At 43.0% G+C, this 17,293-nt stretch overlaps 1 protein-coding gene across 5 annotated transcripts in view; it reads left to right on the top strand.

Annotated features, from left to right (window-relative positions):
- Positions 1-17,293, top strand: part of CPO (carboxypeptidase O) — a 523,455-nt gene that overhangs the window by 494,416 nt on the left and 11,746 nt on the right. For all 5 annotated transcript variants that reach the window (XM_085648890.1, XM_085648886.1, XM_085648887.1 and 2 more), the window contains one exon: positions 2,710-2,998. In XM_085648890.1, coding sequence (XP_085505016.1) covers positions 2,710-2,933 — 224 coding nt within the window. In that variant the 3' untranslated portion in view covers positions 2,934-2,998. The remainder of the gene's footprint in view (positions 1-2,709; positions 2,999-17,293) is intronic.

Here is a 17,293-nt window from a genome sequence, read left to right on the forward strand (position 1 = left end):
AAACAGGTGGTAGCCATCCAGTCTCCAACTTGATGGAGGCAGGTATAAAACGGTGATGCCGTATCTGAGAGTGTCCTGTCACCGACACCAAGATTTGGGTGTCGTCAGCATAGGAAATTGTTGAGAATCCCAGTGATCTGATAAGCTGCGCCAATGGGGCAACGTAGACGTTACAAAGGGTGGGGCTCAATGATGAGCCCTGAGGGACACCACAAGGAGGTGTGAAATTATGTGACGTAAATTCAGAGAGCGCAACAAATTGTTTTCTATCGGACAGAAAGGAGATAAGTAAGAAGAGAGTTTTTCCTTTTATGCCTATCCTCTCAAGGCATTCCAGTAATGTTATATGATTGACAGTGTCAAATGCAGCAGAGAGGTCAAGCAGCACAAGTGCCTATTTTGTTCTGACGCAGATATCAGTGCCAGTTCCGTACTGTGGTGTTTCCGGAAGCCAAACTGAGTGGCATCTAGGAAAGCATTTGTCTCGATTTCTTCAGATAATGCTGTGTTCATGGCCATCTCAACTATCTTAGCTGGCAATGGAAGTCTTGAGATAGGGCGGTACTATTAGGATCGGCCCCATCAAGATTAGCTTTCTTTAGAAGGGGAAGATCTGAAGCTAGTTTCCATTTACTAGGAAAAATGCGTGAGGAGAACATTTGATTGACAATGAGGTCAATATAGGGAGCAATTGTTCCTGATAGAAGATGAAAGAACTTTGGGGGGCAAGGGTCTAGAGGGGATCCCGATTTGGTAGATAAGAGTAGTTTGATGACCTGATCAGCTGTTAGGAATGGGAAGTATAATAGTTCTGGAGGCTTCATAGAGTTTGGGGTTGTTATCATGCCTTCTTCTATAGAGGTGACCAATTTAACTTGTGAAACAGTCACACATTGAGACAGGGAGGCAGAGAAGCCACTGTAAACTAATTTAACTTTATGCTGGCCAAGGAGTCACAGAAAGTCTGGCTTTCAGGTGTATTGGCTATTTCAGGGGGTTTGGCTAACTTTTTTACCGTAGCAAATAATTCTTTAGATGAGTTCTTAGCTGCTAATATGGCTGAGGAGAAATATCGGGTCTTCTCCTCCTGTATTAGTCGTTTATAGTCTAGTAATGATTGTTTGTACAAAAATCTATCATTCGTATCATAGTTGGACCTCCACTTCCTTTCCAGACGACGACAGTTCTGATTTTGGAGTCTAAGTTGTTCGGTAAACCAGGGCTCGGAGTGTCTAGCTCCTTGTTTAGTGATAGATTTCTCAGGTAGGACCTGGTCGATAGAGTTAAGAAGCCATTTTTCAAATGCAACTGCAGCTATGTTGGGGTCGTTATTGTGTTTAGTGGGGTTTAAGGATAGAGAGCTTTCAAGAGTCATAAGTTGGATTTTGTTCCATGGTCGGAAACGTCTAGTATGGTTATTTCTTGAGTTTTGAAACCCTATTTGATGAGGAGAAAGAGAAAATATAACAGCTTTGTGATCTGACCAGGTAAGCGGGAGCGATGGAAGACATTGCAGAGCACTATTGTTGGAAAAGATGCCATCCAACAAGTGCCCTGCTAGGTGAGTGCTGCCGGTTACTTGCTGAGTAAGACCTAAGCTGTTCATAGTGTCAGTAAACTGTACAGCGAACCTGTCTGCTGGATCTTCAAAATGTAAATTAAAGTCACCTAAAATGGTGAAGTCAGATGAATGAGATAACACATCCAGGGACAGCCCTACTGTATTTAGAAAGTCTGCCCTGGGGCCTGGCCGACGATAAAACAATAGGCCATTAAAAGAGTACCGATTGTCTATTAAGATTTTAAATAGGGAGATTCTAAAGTTGACTGATTATTTACGGTATTAAATGTCTCTTTCCAACTACTTTGATGTATTATAGCTAGCCCACCTCCCCTTTTTCCTGCTCTATCTTGCTTAAAAATAGTGCAGCCCCTTGGGACGGCAAGGGCCAGGTCTGGGCCAGAAGCAACATCTGCCCAGATTTCAATGATAAAAGCTAAGTCCACTGTTTGAGCTTCCATGAATATAGCAAATTTAAAGGCATGTTTTCATAGGGAACGTGCATTAATCAAGGTGCAAACTCTGAAGATAAGGTGCTCTCTTTCTTCCTCCCTGTTGTGTAACGCAGCACAGTCTCGTGGGGGGCTGTGCTGCGTTGCGTGCTTTTTTTGTAAATCTCCCCCTCTGTATTTTAAGCCTTATGACAATCTGTTGAAAAGGAAGGTTCATTTAATTTATAAATATCCCCCTCTCAAAAGCAATGCTTTTTTTTGTAACATATTTTTTCATTGACATTTTCACAGTTCACATACTGTACATTATACAGATCCATCGAGCTGTTATGCCATATAGTACAGCATGCGGTATCACACATCACCTGCATAGACTAGTGAATCATCAGCGGGAGAAAAAAAAACGCTCAAATACATCATGATGTGTGTACCCTATTTGCTCTGATACATGATATGTCACGTGAACTGGGGTGTAACACAGGTATAAACTAGGGGATGGGCATGTCTCTCAAAAGCAATGCTTACAACACTATCATCTCAACTTTAGCTATGCCAGGCAATCAGGGAATCTGTTTAAGGGGCAGAAGGAACATGACAAAGAAATAGAATAGGAATTTGCACTCTATGCATTAAACTTGGCAATGCTACCCGGGCACCTGTAGTTACCGCTTGTGGTCTTTTGTTTAAATTTTGTAGATCCCGCCACCGGGACCTCACAGGACTGGGTGCATGACCAGGGTGTCGAATTTGCTTTCACCATTGAGTTGCGAGACAAGGGCAAGTTTGGATTTCAGTTGCCCGAGGATCTGATCCAACCCACCTGTGAAGAGGCTGTTGCAGCTGTGATGACCATCATGGAAAGTGTCGCTGAGAAGAAGCTCCCAAGCACTAAACCAATGACCACTTCCTCCACACGATGACATACAATTGTAATAAAGAGCCAAGAAATTAGAAAACTCCATCAAAGTTGAAATACGCTTTTCAGGTATTATTGGTTGACTCACAAATAAATGTACAAATCTCACACTTATTAAGTAATTTGTTAGCCCTAGAAAGCAAGGACTGCAAATAATTTGGTCTGCAACACTGTACAGAATGTGTCACAAACTGGAATTTAAACAAGGACTGACATTGCCAATAGGTATGGTTTTGACTGCCAGCCTTTTGGCTTTGCCAAAGCTTGTTTTGTTATGGTTTTCTTAAAACTTCATTGTGCTAAATGTGCCCTCGACAATATAAAAAAAAATACAAGTTAAAAGCAAATATTTTTTTTAGTCCCATAAAGAACACCTTGCCATAGTAGTTCTTGGCACTGACAGGTACTACTTTGTGCACGGATGTGGTTCTTGTGAAAGAGCAGAATGCTGTGATTCACAGTGAAGTTAGCAAATGGCTGAAGTGGGTTGGCCTACTGCCTCATTCTGTATGCTGTATTGGGTGGAATCAAAATATGAATGACACAACAGCAGGCCAATGAATGAAGAGGACTTGCTGAAAGCCCCAATAACTAAACATTTTAGTCCCTATAGGTTAACATTTTTTATGTGTAATTTTAGTGAAATCAAAAGGAATTGGCTTAAGAATCCTAATATATGAACAAATACAGAAAAACAGATTAGAAGTGAACAACGTAGAGGCTGGAAACAAAGTAAAGCTTTACACAATTGAATTTCATTCATAGTGGTAATGCTTTGTAAGGATTGCAGTAAAGACAGTGGGCCAGTCTCACTGATAGGATCTGTGAGTGAGTTATGTTTACAATTTCAAATTAACTGGTGACCAAAGTTGAAAGTTTCCTACAGAGCCCACATTAATGTTTAATAGCAGTACACATTCAAGGTATCTCTCAACTACCAGGGGAACAAGATACCTCTTGGCCCATGAGCATCTCCATTAATAAAATGATAGTTCAACAGTCGGGTAGCCTGCCCTTAAATGTAGCATGGCTTCCATCTGATTATTAATGAGTGGCTGTGGCAGTAGTGGTGGACAGTGGCTTCCAAGTGGCATAAGTGAGGTTATTTACACAGTCTGTGTTGCCAAATGTTTTCTAAGAACCAGACTGTTAATGAAGCTTGCTTAATAACCCCATCCACACCCATGATATTTGCCCTTAAGTCATGCTAGAGTCGTTGAACAAACTCTACTTCAGGGTAAAGTGCACATTTAAAAGCCCAGAAAAAGAAACTCACTGCTGATGAATAATGGCTGCTAATTTCTTTTATAGAGGCTTTTTTTGTGACTCTTTTTGATGCAAACTTGCCAGTAGCTCCTCTTTACCACAGTGTTCTTCAAGAGAAGGAGCATCAAATATCGATGGGGTGACCATGTGTTCCTCTAAACCTGGGTATCATATACTGCACAAAACAAAATTGGTTCTGTCAGATAGGCCAGTTAGGTAGAACACTTGTAATTTGGTTATACAATTAATCGTATACAGAGTCGCTTCCATGGCTAAATCCCCTACAAAAGTAGCAATAAAGAAACATTGAGGTCAAGACAACTCAATTACGGAGAATGATGTATTCTTACTTGATCCGATTACATCAATTCAATAAATCAAACATTGAGGTGCTCCATAGGTGATAGGTGATGAAAAGCGCTTGTCCAGTGAATCAAGAAAATAGTGACCAAACATTTATACAAGAACAATTCATATCTTTAATGGTCCTGTCCAATATGTTCAAATCTGTAGTCTCGCATTGGTGGGCTAAGTTTATCAATCCTTAATTTGCCCAAATCCTGACTTTCTTAGCACAGGCTCAGTGTAAAATTGTTGATGTGTAGAGCATCTTCGGAAGTGTGTGCTTTCTTTACATTCAAATGGGTCTTCATCAGGACTGAAAAGGAACCTGGAGTCAGGGAAGGGCTGTGAAGGACTTCTCCCTTGAATAAGGTCCGCCTGTATTGGCAAGTGGGCAATTCCCCAGATTGTCAGTTATGACGTCATGAAATGCACATCAAATGCACCCTTGACAACCCCAGATCCTATATGATTGTATGCCAATTTAACATATACCTTTCAATTTGTCTAACTTGTTCCAAGTGGAATTCTCCCACTGAATGGAAATCTTGTTTAAGGCACCTAAAACTTGGCATGCAGTTCTTCAGATTTGCTGCGCGTAGACCTCTGACAAGAGTGTAAAATCCGATTCTCTCTCTTTAATATCCTGGGCTTGTCCCATGCAATGCTTTGTAGCAGTTCAAAAGAAGGAGCAGCAGCTACTCACGGGTTGACCATCATGAACAACAGCTGCTTTAAATGATAATTATCATCAACAGGATCATCCACTATCTCTTCTTCATTCTAGTCATAACATAGGAAGTGATGAACAAGTTACTTACCTTTGTAACGCTTTATCTGGTGGATACATTATTGACCTGTGGATTTCTCACCTTTTGAATATCATCATCATAAATAACTTTATTTCAGCATAGCCATAAAAGTAGATAAATAACACAATCTATATACACAGTAACCCGGTAATGGCAAGTATTCATATCAAACGACTTATGTGAGTCCATGTTAGGCAACAATCACTATTCACCTAGAGCACAATGCATTGGAGATAATGATCCCTATAAAAGATAATTAACAATCATGATACAAAGTATATACAATCAGTTAAAACATTTAAGAAACTTTAGTGTTATTAGCAGCAATGGTATCCCTCCTTTTCGCCTACATCAGGCTGAGGAAATTGACAGTGGCAGAGACATACAGCGATGAAGTGTAAGTGTGTAAGATTCTGAAGGCTACAGGGTAGCTAACAGTACCCATCTGCCTACAAACTAGTGCAATCCAGGCAGAACGGAGCTTAGCATACAATGGGCACATAAATAACACATGCAGGATGGTCTCTTTTTTGTCCTTCACAGAATGGATAGTCCACCCTGTCCCCAACCTTTCCATTTTGCAGGGAATGCATTCACAAGAAGCGTACCCACTCTAAATTGATGGTAGAGCTTTCTATAGAGTGGATTGTTTATCAGATCCCAGTACTGCTCATTCCTGTGGGTAAACTTAAAATTTAAGAATTCACTGGAAAGTGAGGCATTCCTAGCCCTCTCCTCTTCTTTCTGCAGGACATAAGCCCAATAATACTTTTTCATTACCTCCTTAGGTGGAATGTTTTCTGTCTCTGGGTGACAGCCAAGCTCACCTAGGCCAATCAATTTCAGTAACTGTTTTACAGAAATCAGCCAAGGTACTCTGTTTGATTTATCTAATCTAATCAGTTCTGCCAAAGCTGCTACATAATGTGCTAGCTCCGGGGTTACCAAATCCTATGCCAGTATATTGAGAGACGCAGCTGAGCCTTCAGGGTTACCTTTTTCATGCCCATATCCATAAGTAGTGACAGCGTGGGGTACTCATTGGGAGCACAACAAGTTCTCTAGCAAATTTGTGCTCAGATTTTGCCAACCCTGTTGTGTCTCCACACCCCTACAGCTCAGCCCCATACAATGCGACCCCCCAAGCCTTTACTTCATAAATTCTCCAAGCAGGGGAAATGGGCCTAGTGTAACTAACGGATAGTTCTTTCAATATGACTTCTGCTCTTTGTTTGTGTTTTAGCGTAGCCACATCAATCTGTTTGCTCCAGGGTAAGTTAGATGATCCCTAGGTATAAAAAAGATTCAACCTGCTCCAAAAACTCGCTAACTAGGGATAACTTTCCCTTACATTTTTTACGATTACTAAAGATCATGAATTTAGTCTTGTCGACATTGATCTGCAAACCCCGCTCCACACATAAGTCACTAAAGCTAGCCAGAAGTTTCTGGAGGCCACTCAATATTTTTAAAATTAGCAGAATGTCATCCGCAAACAGCAGCAAGAGCACTTTGCCATTTGCCAAACTTGGAGCATCAGCCCTGGTATTTAAAAGGTGATGTGCCAGCCCATTCACGTATAGAGAAAATAATGTAGGAGCCAGGACACATCCCTGGCAGATGTGCTTCATTACTGGGATTTTTTTCAGTACCCAGGCAACGTTATTTTCATGTAATCTGACCAGTAAAGATGGTATGTCAGAGAGGACATCCATTTCTACGTCATCCGCCCAAAGCTTTCCTCGTGGTATAAGATCAAAAGCCGATCGTCAAAGGCGACATAAATATCACCCTTGCTGATCAGGACCGTCTTCCAGTAAATCGCAGCAAAATGAAATACCTGGTCGATCGCTGAGGTCTTGGGTCTAAACCCTACCTGTAGATGGCTTATTACATCACTACTATTCACCCAGTGTATGATCTTGGTCAGTTACCATGCTGCAAAAAACCTTCTGTAGGCAATCAATTAGGCTAATTGGCCTGTAATCAACAGACAAACTCTTGTTCTCTTTTTTTAATAAATCGGGACCACCTCCACACCCTGCTACGATGTCGGAATGGGGGCTCCCATAGCTCTCTCATTCGCAATGACCAATATGTATTGGGCCCACACATTGGTATCATACAGGAAAACATCTACAGGCACACTATCTCTACCAGAACAGTTTAGGATATCCTACATGCAGAAGGGTGATGCTGTAAAATTGACCATGTGAGGTACCAGTAGTGCCTTGTTCAGGAGTGGGGCCTCTTCCTGGTATAAAGCCAGAAAGTGGATAAACCATTCCTCTGGTGGAACACAGTTCTGAGGCTCCATCCCAGAACTGTGTTCCCCTTTAGCCAGTAGTCTCCAGAAAAAGGAATCATCTTTTGATGCACAGGACTCCAATAGGTCCCATCTTTTGATGCACAGGACTCCAATAGGTCCCGCCACCTTGCATCGTCCCTGTTTTTTTTTTTAGCTTTACCCAGCACCTGCTTATACAATTTTCACAGTAGGATTTTTCGCTTTAATAGCCTTGGCCAATAATCTCCTTGCCTCTCTGAAGCCTTTTTTTAAACCACCACCTCCCTTCAGCCATTTTTTACCTATATGTGGGAGTAAAAAATAGGCGGCAATGTCAGTGAAAAACTTTGTGTGCATTTCAATAACCTCAGATTTAAGTGCAGGTTTGCCACTGATATGTCTCCATTTTAGGTGACGTCTATTCGCAGTATGTTCAATATTTATAGTTCTAATTGAAGTTATATGCCACTCCCGAAATTATTAAACAGATCTACCATTGTAAGGCATAAGGGGTTGTGATCGCTATCCTCCCTTTCTAGTATGATCATATCGCCTATGGGCTGCCACAATTTCAAACAGGCCACAATATAATTAATGCGACTTTTGGATCTGCTATTAGAAAAAGTACAAGCCTCTTGTCTGTCAGACTTAGACATCCAATTTATCGCTCGTATGCCAAATTCGGTGATAAGTGCCTTAAGCTATAAAGCAGCCCGAGTCCACCTTTTAACCGGGGCAATCTCCATTTGAGGAATACCCCACCTTTTGTCCTCCCGAGTTGTAATTCCAATATCATCCCTATCATCCCTATGAAGGAGCTTGAAAGTGGTGTTATAGTCTCCAGCAAGAATCAACTATGCCCAAGGAAACTGCCTGTCCAACAGGATCTATAGAAAATCAGTTGTTGCTGATCTAGCTCCACCCACTTCCCCTCTTGCATAGATGTTAAGGAATAGCACAGTGGGCTTACCATCCACACTCACTTTGATGCCAAGTATGTTGTCATTCGCTATATTTACTTGTCATGTTTTATAATTTGTGGAGGACTTAATCTATGTTATCAGCCCATCCACTTCTCTCCCCACTTTTGAATATTCTGATATGCCAGCATTCCACAGCAACTTTTCTTTACAGTATTCCACATCGACGAGGACGTCATAATGCCATGGCTCCGCATGCAACTATATGTGTTGTAATCGGAGCCATAAAAAGACCTTGTTGGTGTGCTGATGTCAGTTTCCACACATTTTTTATCGTGCCTTCAAAGCGAACGGGTGAAACCAACTAACCATATGCCAGAGCAGGCAGTGGAGCTCAAACAAAAACACACACATATATAACCATATATAAATAACACATATCATATATACATACTCACATTCATGAGCTACACAGTATTCATGACTAGAAAAGTCATACATAAGCTATACACAACATAGTCTTCGGTATATTCAGACAGTCAAAGGTGATGTGGTGGGTCAGTGACAAATCACAGGTAGATACTGTATCCACCAGAAAAAATCTTACCAAAGCTAAGTAGCTTCTTCTTCTGATGGATGCATCTACCTGTGAATTCCTCACCTTTTGAATAGAATCCCAAGCAGTCCCACACTCGGAGATGGGTGTCTGCCTGCACCAAAATGATCCTGAAAAACTGAACAGGCAAAGTGACCGTCCCTCCTCACTTCTAAATCTTAGCAATAGTGCGGAGGGAGGCCCAAGATGCTGCCTTTCAGATATCAACCACAGGAACACCTCTAGCCAAGGCAAAAGTAGAAGATTTAGCTAAAGTACAATGAGCTCTGATACCTTCAGGTGGTTCCTTATTAACCATGGCGTAGCAGATCTTTATGTAGAGGATGATCCACTTAGACAAAGTCCTCTTGTGTACTGCTTTCCTTCTTATCTTGTCCACATATCAAGCAACCAACTGGTCATTCAGCATGAACTCACAACTTCTGTCCATATAGATTTCACAAACCACTTAGGGTTCAAACGATGGAGCCTCTCCATGATGGATGCGGGGGAGGATAAAAAGTAGGCAAGGTGATAGACTGTCCCAAGTGGAATGGAGTAACCACCTTTGGCAGGAAAGCATCCCTGGTTCTAAGCACCAACCTTTCCACATTGAAGGTCGTGAAGAGAGGCTTAATACTAAGGGCCTGCAACTCACTCACTCACCTTCCTAGCTGATGTTATTGCTACCAAAAATATAGTCTTAAAAGTAAGGGCCTTAACGGGCAACTATGTAGGGGTTCAAACGGGGCACACATAAGTTATGTTAGTACTCGATTAATATTCCACTGAGGCATAAGGAATGGAGTGGGAGAGTATTTGTTAGAAAGTCCTTTAATAAACCTTAATACTTTAGGTGTTTTAAAAAGGGAAGGTTGGTCAGGTAAACAAAGGAATGCTCAGAAGATGAAGGAACTGAATCAGGGGGGACATGGCGCTGGTTCGGATCTAGACAGCGCAGAAGAGGGGTCTTTCGGTGCCGGAAATACTGATCGTACTTCCTCCATTGGCAGCTAAGCTATCTGCTCGGCATTGGCAGCGGCCGGAGTCTTCGACATTAAGGGCACAAATGGGACCTGCTGGTTGTGTGTCTTTTCCTGAGTGTTTGAGTTTTAATAAGTCTATCGGAGGGGTCCCCATAGCCAGAAATTGTGTTGCACCACTTCCGGATAAAGACACCACTTGTGATCTGCAGAACAATGTGACTGAGACTGCCTGCACGCACATTCAAAACTCTGGCCAAGTGCTTTGCCAAGATGAAGATCTGATGCTCCAGTTCCTGTCTGTTAAGACTTGAATTGAATGACCATGAAGGGAAGGAAGGAAGGCTTGAGAGCCAGATATATTGCCCACAATTCCAAAAGATTGATATGCAAACATCTTTCATCTGGAAACCAAAGACCTTTGTTGAGCTCCCCGTTCTAGAGTGGAAGCATCCATTATTACTGTGGGCACCGGAGGTGGAGGGTGAAATGGCTTGAGACAGATTGCCGGCCCCACCCCACCACTGCAGGTCCGCTGTAGTGTCGATGGAGATCATGATCGCTGCTTGAGATCTCCATTGTCCTGAAACCACTGCCTGCACCAATGAAGAGCCCTCGTGTGCCAGCTTGCATGGTTGACCAACAGAATGCAGGAGGCTATCAGATCGAGCAGACTAGAACCAAAGCTCTATTCTGAAATATCGGAATCATAGCCTGAATTTCCTGAATCCTCTGAGGAGGAGGGAAGGCACTACCCACTGTAAGGTCCAGTACTGCCCCTATGAACAGGGTGCGTTGAGTGGGTTCTAGGTGAGACCCGGGCATATTTATTGAAAAACCCAGGCTGAACAACAATTGCGTTGTCAACTACAAACAGGGCATTACAATTGCTGGTGACTTGGCTTTGATCCGCCAATCATCCAGGTAAGGTAATACTGGTATTCCACATCTTCTGAGATGTGCCGCAAGCATAGCAATCACATTTGTAAAGACCCGAGGTGCGGAAGTAGGATCAAACAGGAGGACCACAAACTGATAATGTTGAGACCCCACTGTAAAATGGAGATACTTGCAATTCCAATGCGATTTCAGAATTGGGATGTAAAAATACGTATCCTGCAAATCGATCGAAACCATCCAGACTTCGTTCACCAGCACAAGAAGCATCTGTACTAGGGTCAGCATTTTGAACTTTTCCTGATTGAAGAACAAGTCCAAAATTTGGAGGTCAAGGAAAGCTGTAAATGACCATCCTTTTTGGGAATCAGATAGTATTGTGAATAACATCCTTGATTTCCTTCCTGCTTTTGAACCATTCCACTGTGCCCTTCTGAAGCAGTGTTTGTACCTCCTGTTGGAAGCACAGAAGATGCTCTTCTGAACAAAAACCTGTTGGGGAGGAATGGGAGGGGGTACTCCTGGAAGGGTAGAGCATACCCATTTTCTATGATATTTCCAATCGTGACAGACCTCTAGTGAGGCAGAAAATAGGCCAATCATCCTCCCACTGGGCAAGCATGCTCCAAAATGGCCGGGGAGGAAGAAGAGGAGGAGGAGGATGGTTGATAGGCAGAACCGCGCTGACGGCCCCTACCCCGTCCCCTTTAGCGCCCGTAAAGGAGATTAGAGGACTGCTACTGTTGATGGAACTGACTTACGGCCAATCCATTGGAACCTATGAATTGTCTAAAATCCTTAGGTTCCAACTGAAGGCCCAATGACCGGGCAGTCACCTTGCTGTCCTTAAACTTCTCCAGAACTGAATCAGCCTTGCCACCAAACTGCTTTGATCCATCGAAAGCCAAATCCAGCAATGTCGCCTGTACATCCGTTAATACTCCCTCAACCAGGCATGTCTCCTTGTGGCAACAAAAGAACCCATCACCTTTGCTACTGAGTCAGTGTGTCCATGCCTGATTGTATCACCTGATGAGCAGCAGCCTGAGTGTCATTCAAGAGCTCCGAAAAATGTCCCTGGACATCCCCAGGCAATTTTGGAATGACGGGCCATATTATCAAGGACGGCGTTAAAAATTATCGCTGGTTTAGCAGCGATAATGGCCTTGATAATATGCCCTTGAGAATTCCAATAGAAGTCCGTGTTCTGGTGTGAACATGGGCTTCTATTGGAATTCTCCAGGGTATATTATCAAGCCCATTATCGCCGCTTTAGTGGCAGTTTTCTGCCGCTAAACCGGCGATAATTTTAACGCCGTCCTTGATAATATGCCCCCTCATCCCTTGCTAACTTCATTAATGCATGAATCTAACACCCCAATAGACATGTAGCATTGGTGGATTTCAGGGCCATCCTACCCGAGGAGAAGACTTTCTTGGCTGATTGCCCCTTTCTTTTAGACTCCCTGTCAGCCAGAGTTGTTTGGGAAAGAACCAGGTGTCAGTTTTGTAGAATAAGAAGCCTGTAGCACTAAACTTTCAGGCGTAGGGTGCATAGACAAAAACAACAGAACTCCTGGATCAGGCTTGTACCTTCTAGTAATCGACCTTGAAACTGCTGCTGAAGACATAGGCTTTTTTTTCATATTTCAAAGTAGGCTCAGTAAGAACCTTGTTAAATGGTAATAAGGACTCAGAAGTGGATGTTGAAGTATGACGCACTTCAGTCAATAAATTTGGCTTCAACTCAGTAAAGGACAGTGGTAACTCTAACATCTCAGCTTCCTTTCTAATCTCTGAGTGATATGATGTCACCGCAGGTGGCGCAATACCATTTATAGATAATAACACCTACTTTGGAGAGGTATTCAGACCACTTGCCACCTTCAGCCCTTCAAAATTAGGATCCAAAGCCACAATTTCACCTTCTTCCATATCCTGACTTTCCCCATATAAATACTGCTCCTCTTCAAAAGCCTCTGAGTCTCTCTTCTGAATCTTATCTTCAGCGCCGGTGTCAGAGGAGCCATTAAAAACGTTGATGACTTCAGTAACGACGGTTGCTCAGAAGATGAAGGAATTGAATCAGGGGGGACATGGCGCTGGTTCGGATCTAGACAGCCCTGAAGAGGGGTAATTCGGCACCGGAAATCCTCATCGTACTTCCTCCATTGGCAGCTGAGCTATCTGTCTCGGCATTGGCAGATGCCAGCTCACCGGAGTCATCGACATGAAGGGCATAAATGGGACCAGCTGGTTGCGTGCCAGAAAACCTCCTAAAGAGTAAGAGAGTGGACCCATGGGGCCAGCCGGTGAACCAGATGGAGTAGCAGCCCTTGCAAAAATGCTGTATATCGCATTTAAGAAACCTGACAGATCCGACCCCGGAGCTGGGAATACCGGATACTCCTGTTCGTGCCTAGGCACAAGTGGCTGTGGAGGCTGTGGAAAAACCGGATCCAAAGCTGGCTCCAGTTCACGGCAACCAGGAGGAATCACAGCCCTTGGAGTCAAAGAGGATGCCAGAGTAACTTCGGGAGATGGAATCAGAGAGACCTCACCTTTTTCCCCACGAGTCCTCGGGCTCGGGGACACCAACTTTGGTGAAAAATTCCTTGAAGAGAGACATCGAGAGCTATAACTTTGCTTCTTCTTGTGCTTCTTTTTGGAGGATTTTAAAGAGTGGGGAGACGGTGATGCCGATCGAGGCTGAGACCTATGACAACTTCTCTTCTCCTTTTAGTCCATTGCCATAAAGAGCTTTGCCTCCTTTTTCTTCAAGGCCTTCGGGTTCATCTGCTAACATGAAGAACAATCGCTGACATCATGAACTGGACTCAGGCACCATAGCAATCATCTAGTGGGTCAGCAATCAACATTTGACCCTCGCATTCCTTGCAAGGCTTGCATCCGAACTTCCTCTGAGGAAACTTCTTCACTTGCAACAACATTGCACCTATCAAAAATGGAAGATAACTCTTACAATAAAGAGAGCCTAGAAAAACCATTAGGCATTGAAAGTGCAGAAAAAAGGGAACTGACCACAGCACACCGATGAGGTCTCCTTATGGCTCCGATGGCGACACATGGAGTCGCACGCGGAGCCGTGGCATTGTGACTGCCTTGCTGACTTGGGAGAGCTGTGAAGAAAAGTTTCCATAGAATGCTGGCACATTGGGATGTTCAAAAGGTGAGGAATCAAAAGGAGAGAAATCCACATGTAAATGGTGAATTGAAGTTCCTCCCACCTTCTGAGCAATCAAGAGGGCTAGGAATTGACTGTGACCTCCTGTTTTGTTTCCTATTTTCCAAGGGACTGGTCTCCAGGGATGAGGTGACTGCCATGCAGCAGCCTCACTTTTTGCTCTTCACACTTCTCTGTGGGGCTTAGAGCATCCAAGAGCACTACATAAGAACAGCAGATGTGGAGGAATGATTCAGATTCTGACCTGAAAAAGCTTAAGCAGCCTTAGCATTTCTATGTTTATCAGGACCCTTTTGAAACCTGTTCTACTGCTGCGGATCTCGGCAGTAGAACAGGTTTCAAAAGGGTCCTGATCAACAAAGTCGGTCAGAACCGCTGCCGGAAATCTCTATAGGGGGCATTTGCTGCAACTCGCAAGCTAATGCTTGGAGAGGCAATCCCCCTCCCACACGAATGGCACCTTAGCGCGTGCAACACATTACAGATCACACACTCACTGTAAGTGTAGATCTCACTCTCACATAGCTTAAGGTCCTGAGGAAAGCCAGTATTAATTAAAGGCCTGGCTGAAACATGTAGACCACCCACCGGATGCAGGAGTTCCTAACTATCACTCCACCTACATCCATTGCCTTGCTTTTATTGCTATCAGAGGCCCAGACATTAAAGATAACCCCCTGGGCACTGGGACCACTGAATAGCTTTTAAACTTTCACTTCACCATCACTACACACTCAGTAAAAAACCTGCTCCGCTGTAAGACAGGCGTTGAAGCACACCCGGGACACATTCGGTGTCACTGGGTGAGCCCGATAATGAAGCATGCCACCAACTAGATTGGTGGGTGAGGGCTTCATAAGGAAACCAAACAGTTTATTTTCCTTCCCCATACAGTCATGAGTCCTGTATCACATATAAATAGGCTAGTCCTCACTTGATTACATATAATAAACCTGGGGATATGGACTGGCTACCCAGTCCTCTCTCTCTTTGATAATTGAATAATTAAACATGTCACATAGCTCCCCATAATAAAGAATTGAAAAAAACAACGTCTAGACATGCAAGAAAAAGAAGATCAAGAAAATTATACAAAAGAGACAGTAAATTGCAACATTTTGTAGATGATGCATGGGTTGGTAGTAGTTACCATTTGACCAGTGAGAAAAAAGTAAGACAAATGACCAGCTTTCAATTTTGGCAGTGAGATGGAACAAGCATATGAGTTGATGCCAAAGCCGATTTAGACTTGAGCTTTTTAATCCTACCTATACATGGGTATTAAGAGAGAACGGGAGTGTGACCAGAACAACAAAGGTGAAAAAAGGCAGTGAATAAATGAGCCCAAATTCAGAAATGACTTAGACATTACTTATGCGAGTGATGAAAGAGCCCCAAGTATTGCAAATCTATTGCAAATGTTGCAAGGTTGACAGAAAGTAAGTCTCACCACTTTAAAAAGCCTTGTGAATCATTGGAGAAACAGCTGTTCTCCTATTTTCTATAAGTTCATAAAAATATCAACAAAGGGTCAGCAGGGTATGAGGAGAAAGAAGACGCCGTCATTAATCCCAACAACTGCGATGCTGTGAGAAAATGGCTGCTGCGCCCCACTCCTGTGATGGGATCAGTGGTTGCCACCCCATTTATAGAAAATTGGTTGCTGAGATGAAGAAAAAGGTCATAGTGCACTTCCTTGCATTGTTGAGAGGACACCGCAGACCTGCTCCTTCCTCCCAGAACTCAGAAGACAACTCCGGCGGTATTAGATAGATGGCACGGCACAGAGCTCATACTTTAGGTGGCCATCTTTGGTGGTGGCCAAAGTACGCCCCACCCCCAGCAGTTTTAAACGTCTAACTATGCATTACATTTTTACACTGGCTTACCAGTGTACTGCGAATTTGCAGTAGTAGTATTTACCTAGCTGAGGTTACCAAAATATTTTAATAAATTCAGGTAGACATGAAAACAGACTTGATATCTTCCTACAGGAACCAATAGATGTTTAAAGTATATATTTTTAGTTCATGTGGGAAAATAATTCGTTCTCTCCCATTCCGCAAAACTGAATTTTAACTGCACAAACCTATTCAGACAATTACAATTGACTGAAACAGTAGTCATTTATTGAAACTTTAGGGCAAAAGCAGTTTTCTTTTCAAAGCAGAGCTCTTGAGCTTGGTCAGCTAGCATCAGCTACTCTAGAAGTCAAAATACAGTATGTTCAGAGTGAAAATAATGGTGGCAAATGGCAAAATGGATGAATTTCATGTCAAGGCCAGAGGCTAGCATTATGCATAAAACTTTTATTTTATTGCCAGCGCCTTGCAGCACTTCAAAGTATTCCATCACCATTACCAAAAATTCCAGAACTTTGAATGTCCCTTAGTCCTATATAAACTCTGTCACAGCCGCCATCTTCCTCTTTTATCTGCTGCTCTTTGACAGATAAGTATCGTAGTTGAAGGTTAATTATTTTAAGTATGTGAATGTGGTTTAATGATAAAGGCTAGTAGTAGGGAAATATTTTAAATGTTTATGGTTACAGAGTTTTTTGTTTGTATGTAGTTTGACATTTATTTAATATCCGATGTATGGGAACTGCTTATGAAAACCCAATTTATGGGTTCATGGGTGTGTTAGGCATTAATTTGGGCTTAGAGTACTTCTGGTGTGTAAATAGGGTTTTTAGCTGAAACAGGGTAAAAATGAGAGAATTAAGAGATTACCTTTGCGCAGAGAGCGTGTCATACGTCAGCTCGTGGCGTATGCGGTTGAAGGGGCCCAAGCTCGATGCACGATGCACAGTCAGATCGTGTTGTTTGTCGACTGGCGCAGTTTATCCCTTGAGGGCCCCTGTAGGCATGAAGGCTTACGTGCATGACGACTAACCGGGGGACATTTTGAGTAAGGTCTGCAGCCTGATGGCTTGAAGCTAGGGTTCAGCCATCAGAGTAAAGTGTGGAGCGAGTGTTGGCCTGCCAACTGCCAAGAAGCTGATTCAGTCAGCCGGCATCGTAGGAGGCGGCACAATCGAGATATTTGTGGTATTTT

Source organism: Triturus cristatus, chromosome 3_2 (assembly GCF_964204655.1).
Source record: "Triturus cristatus chromosome 3_2, aTriCri1.1, whole genome shotgun sequence".
NCBI lineage: Eukaryota > Metazoa > Chordata > Amphibia > Caudata > Salamandridae > Triturus > Triturus cristatus.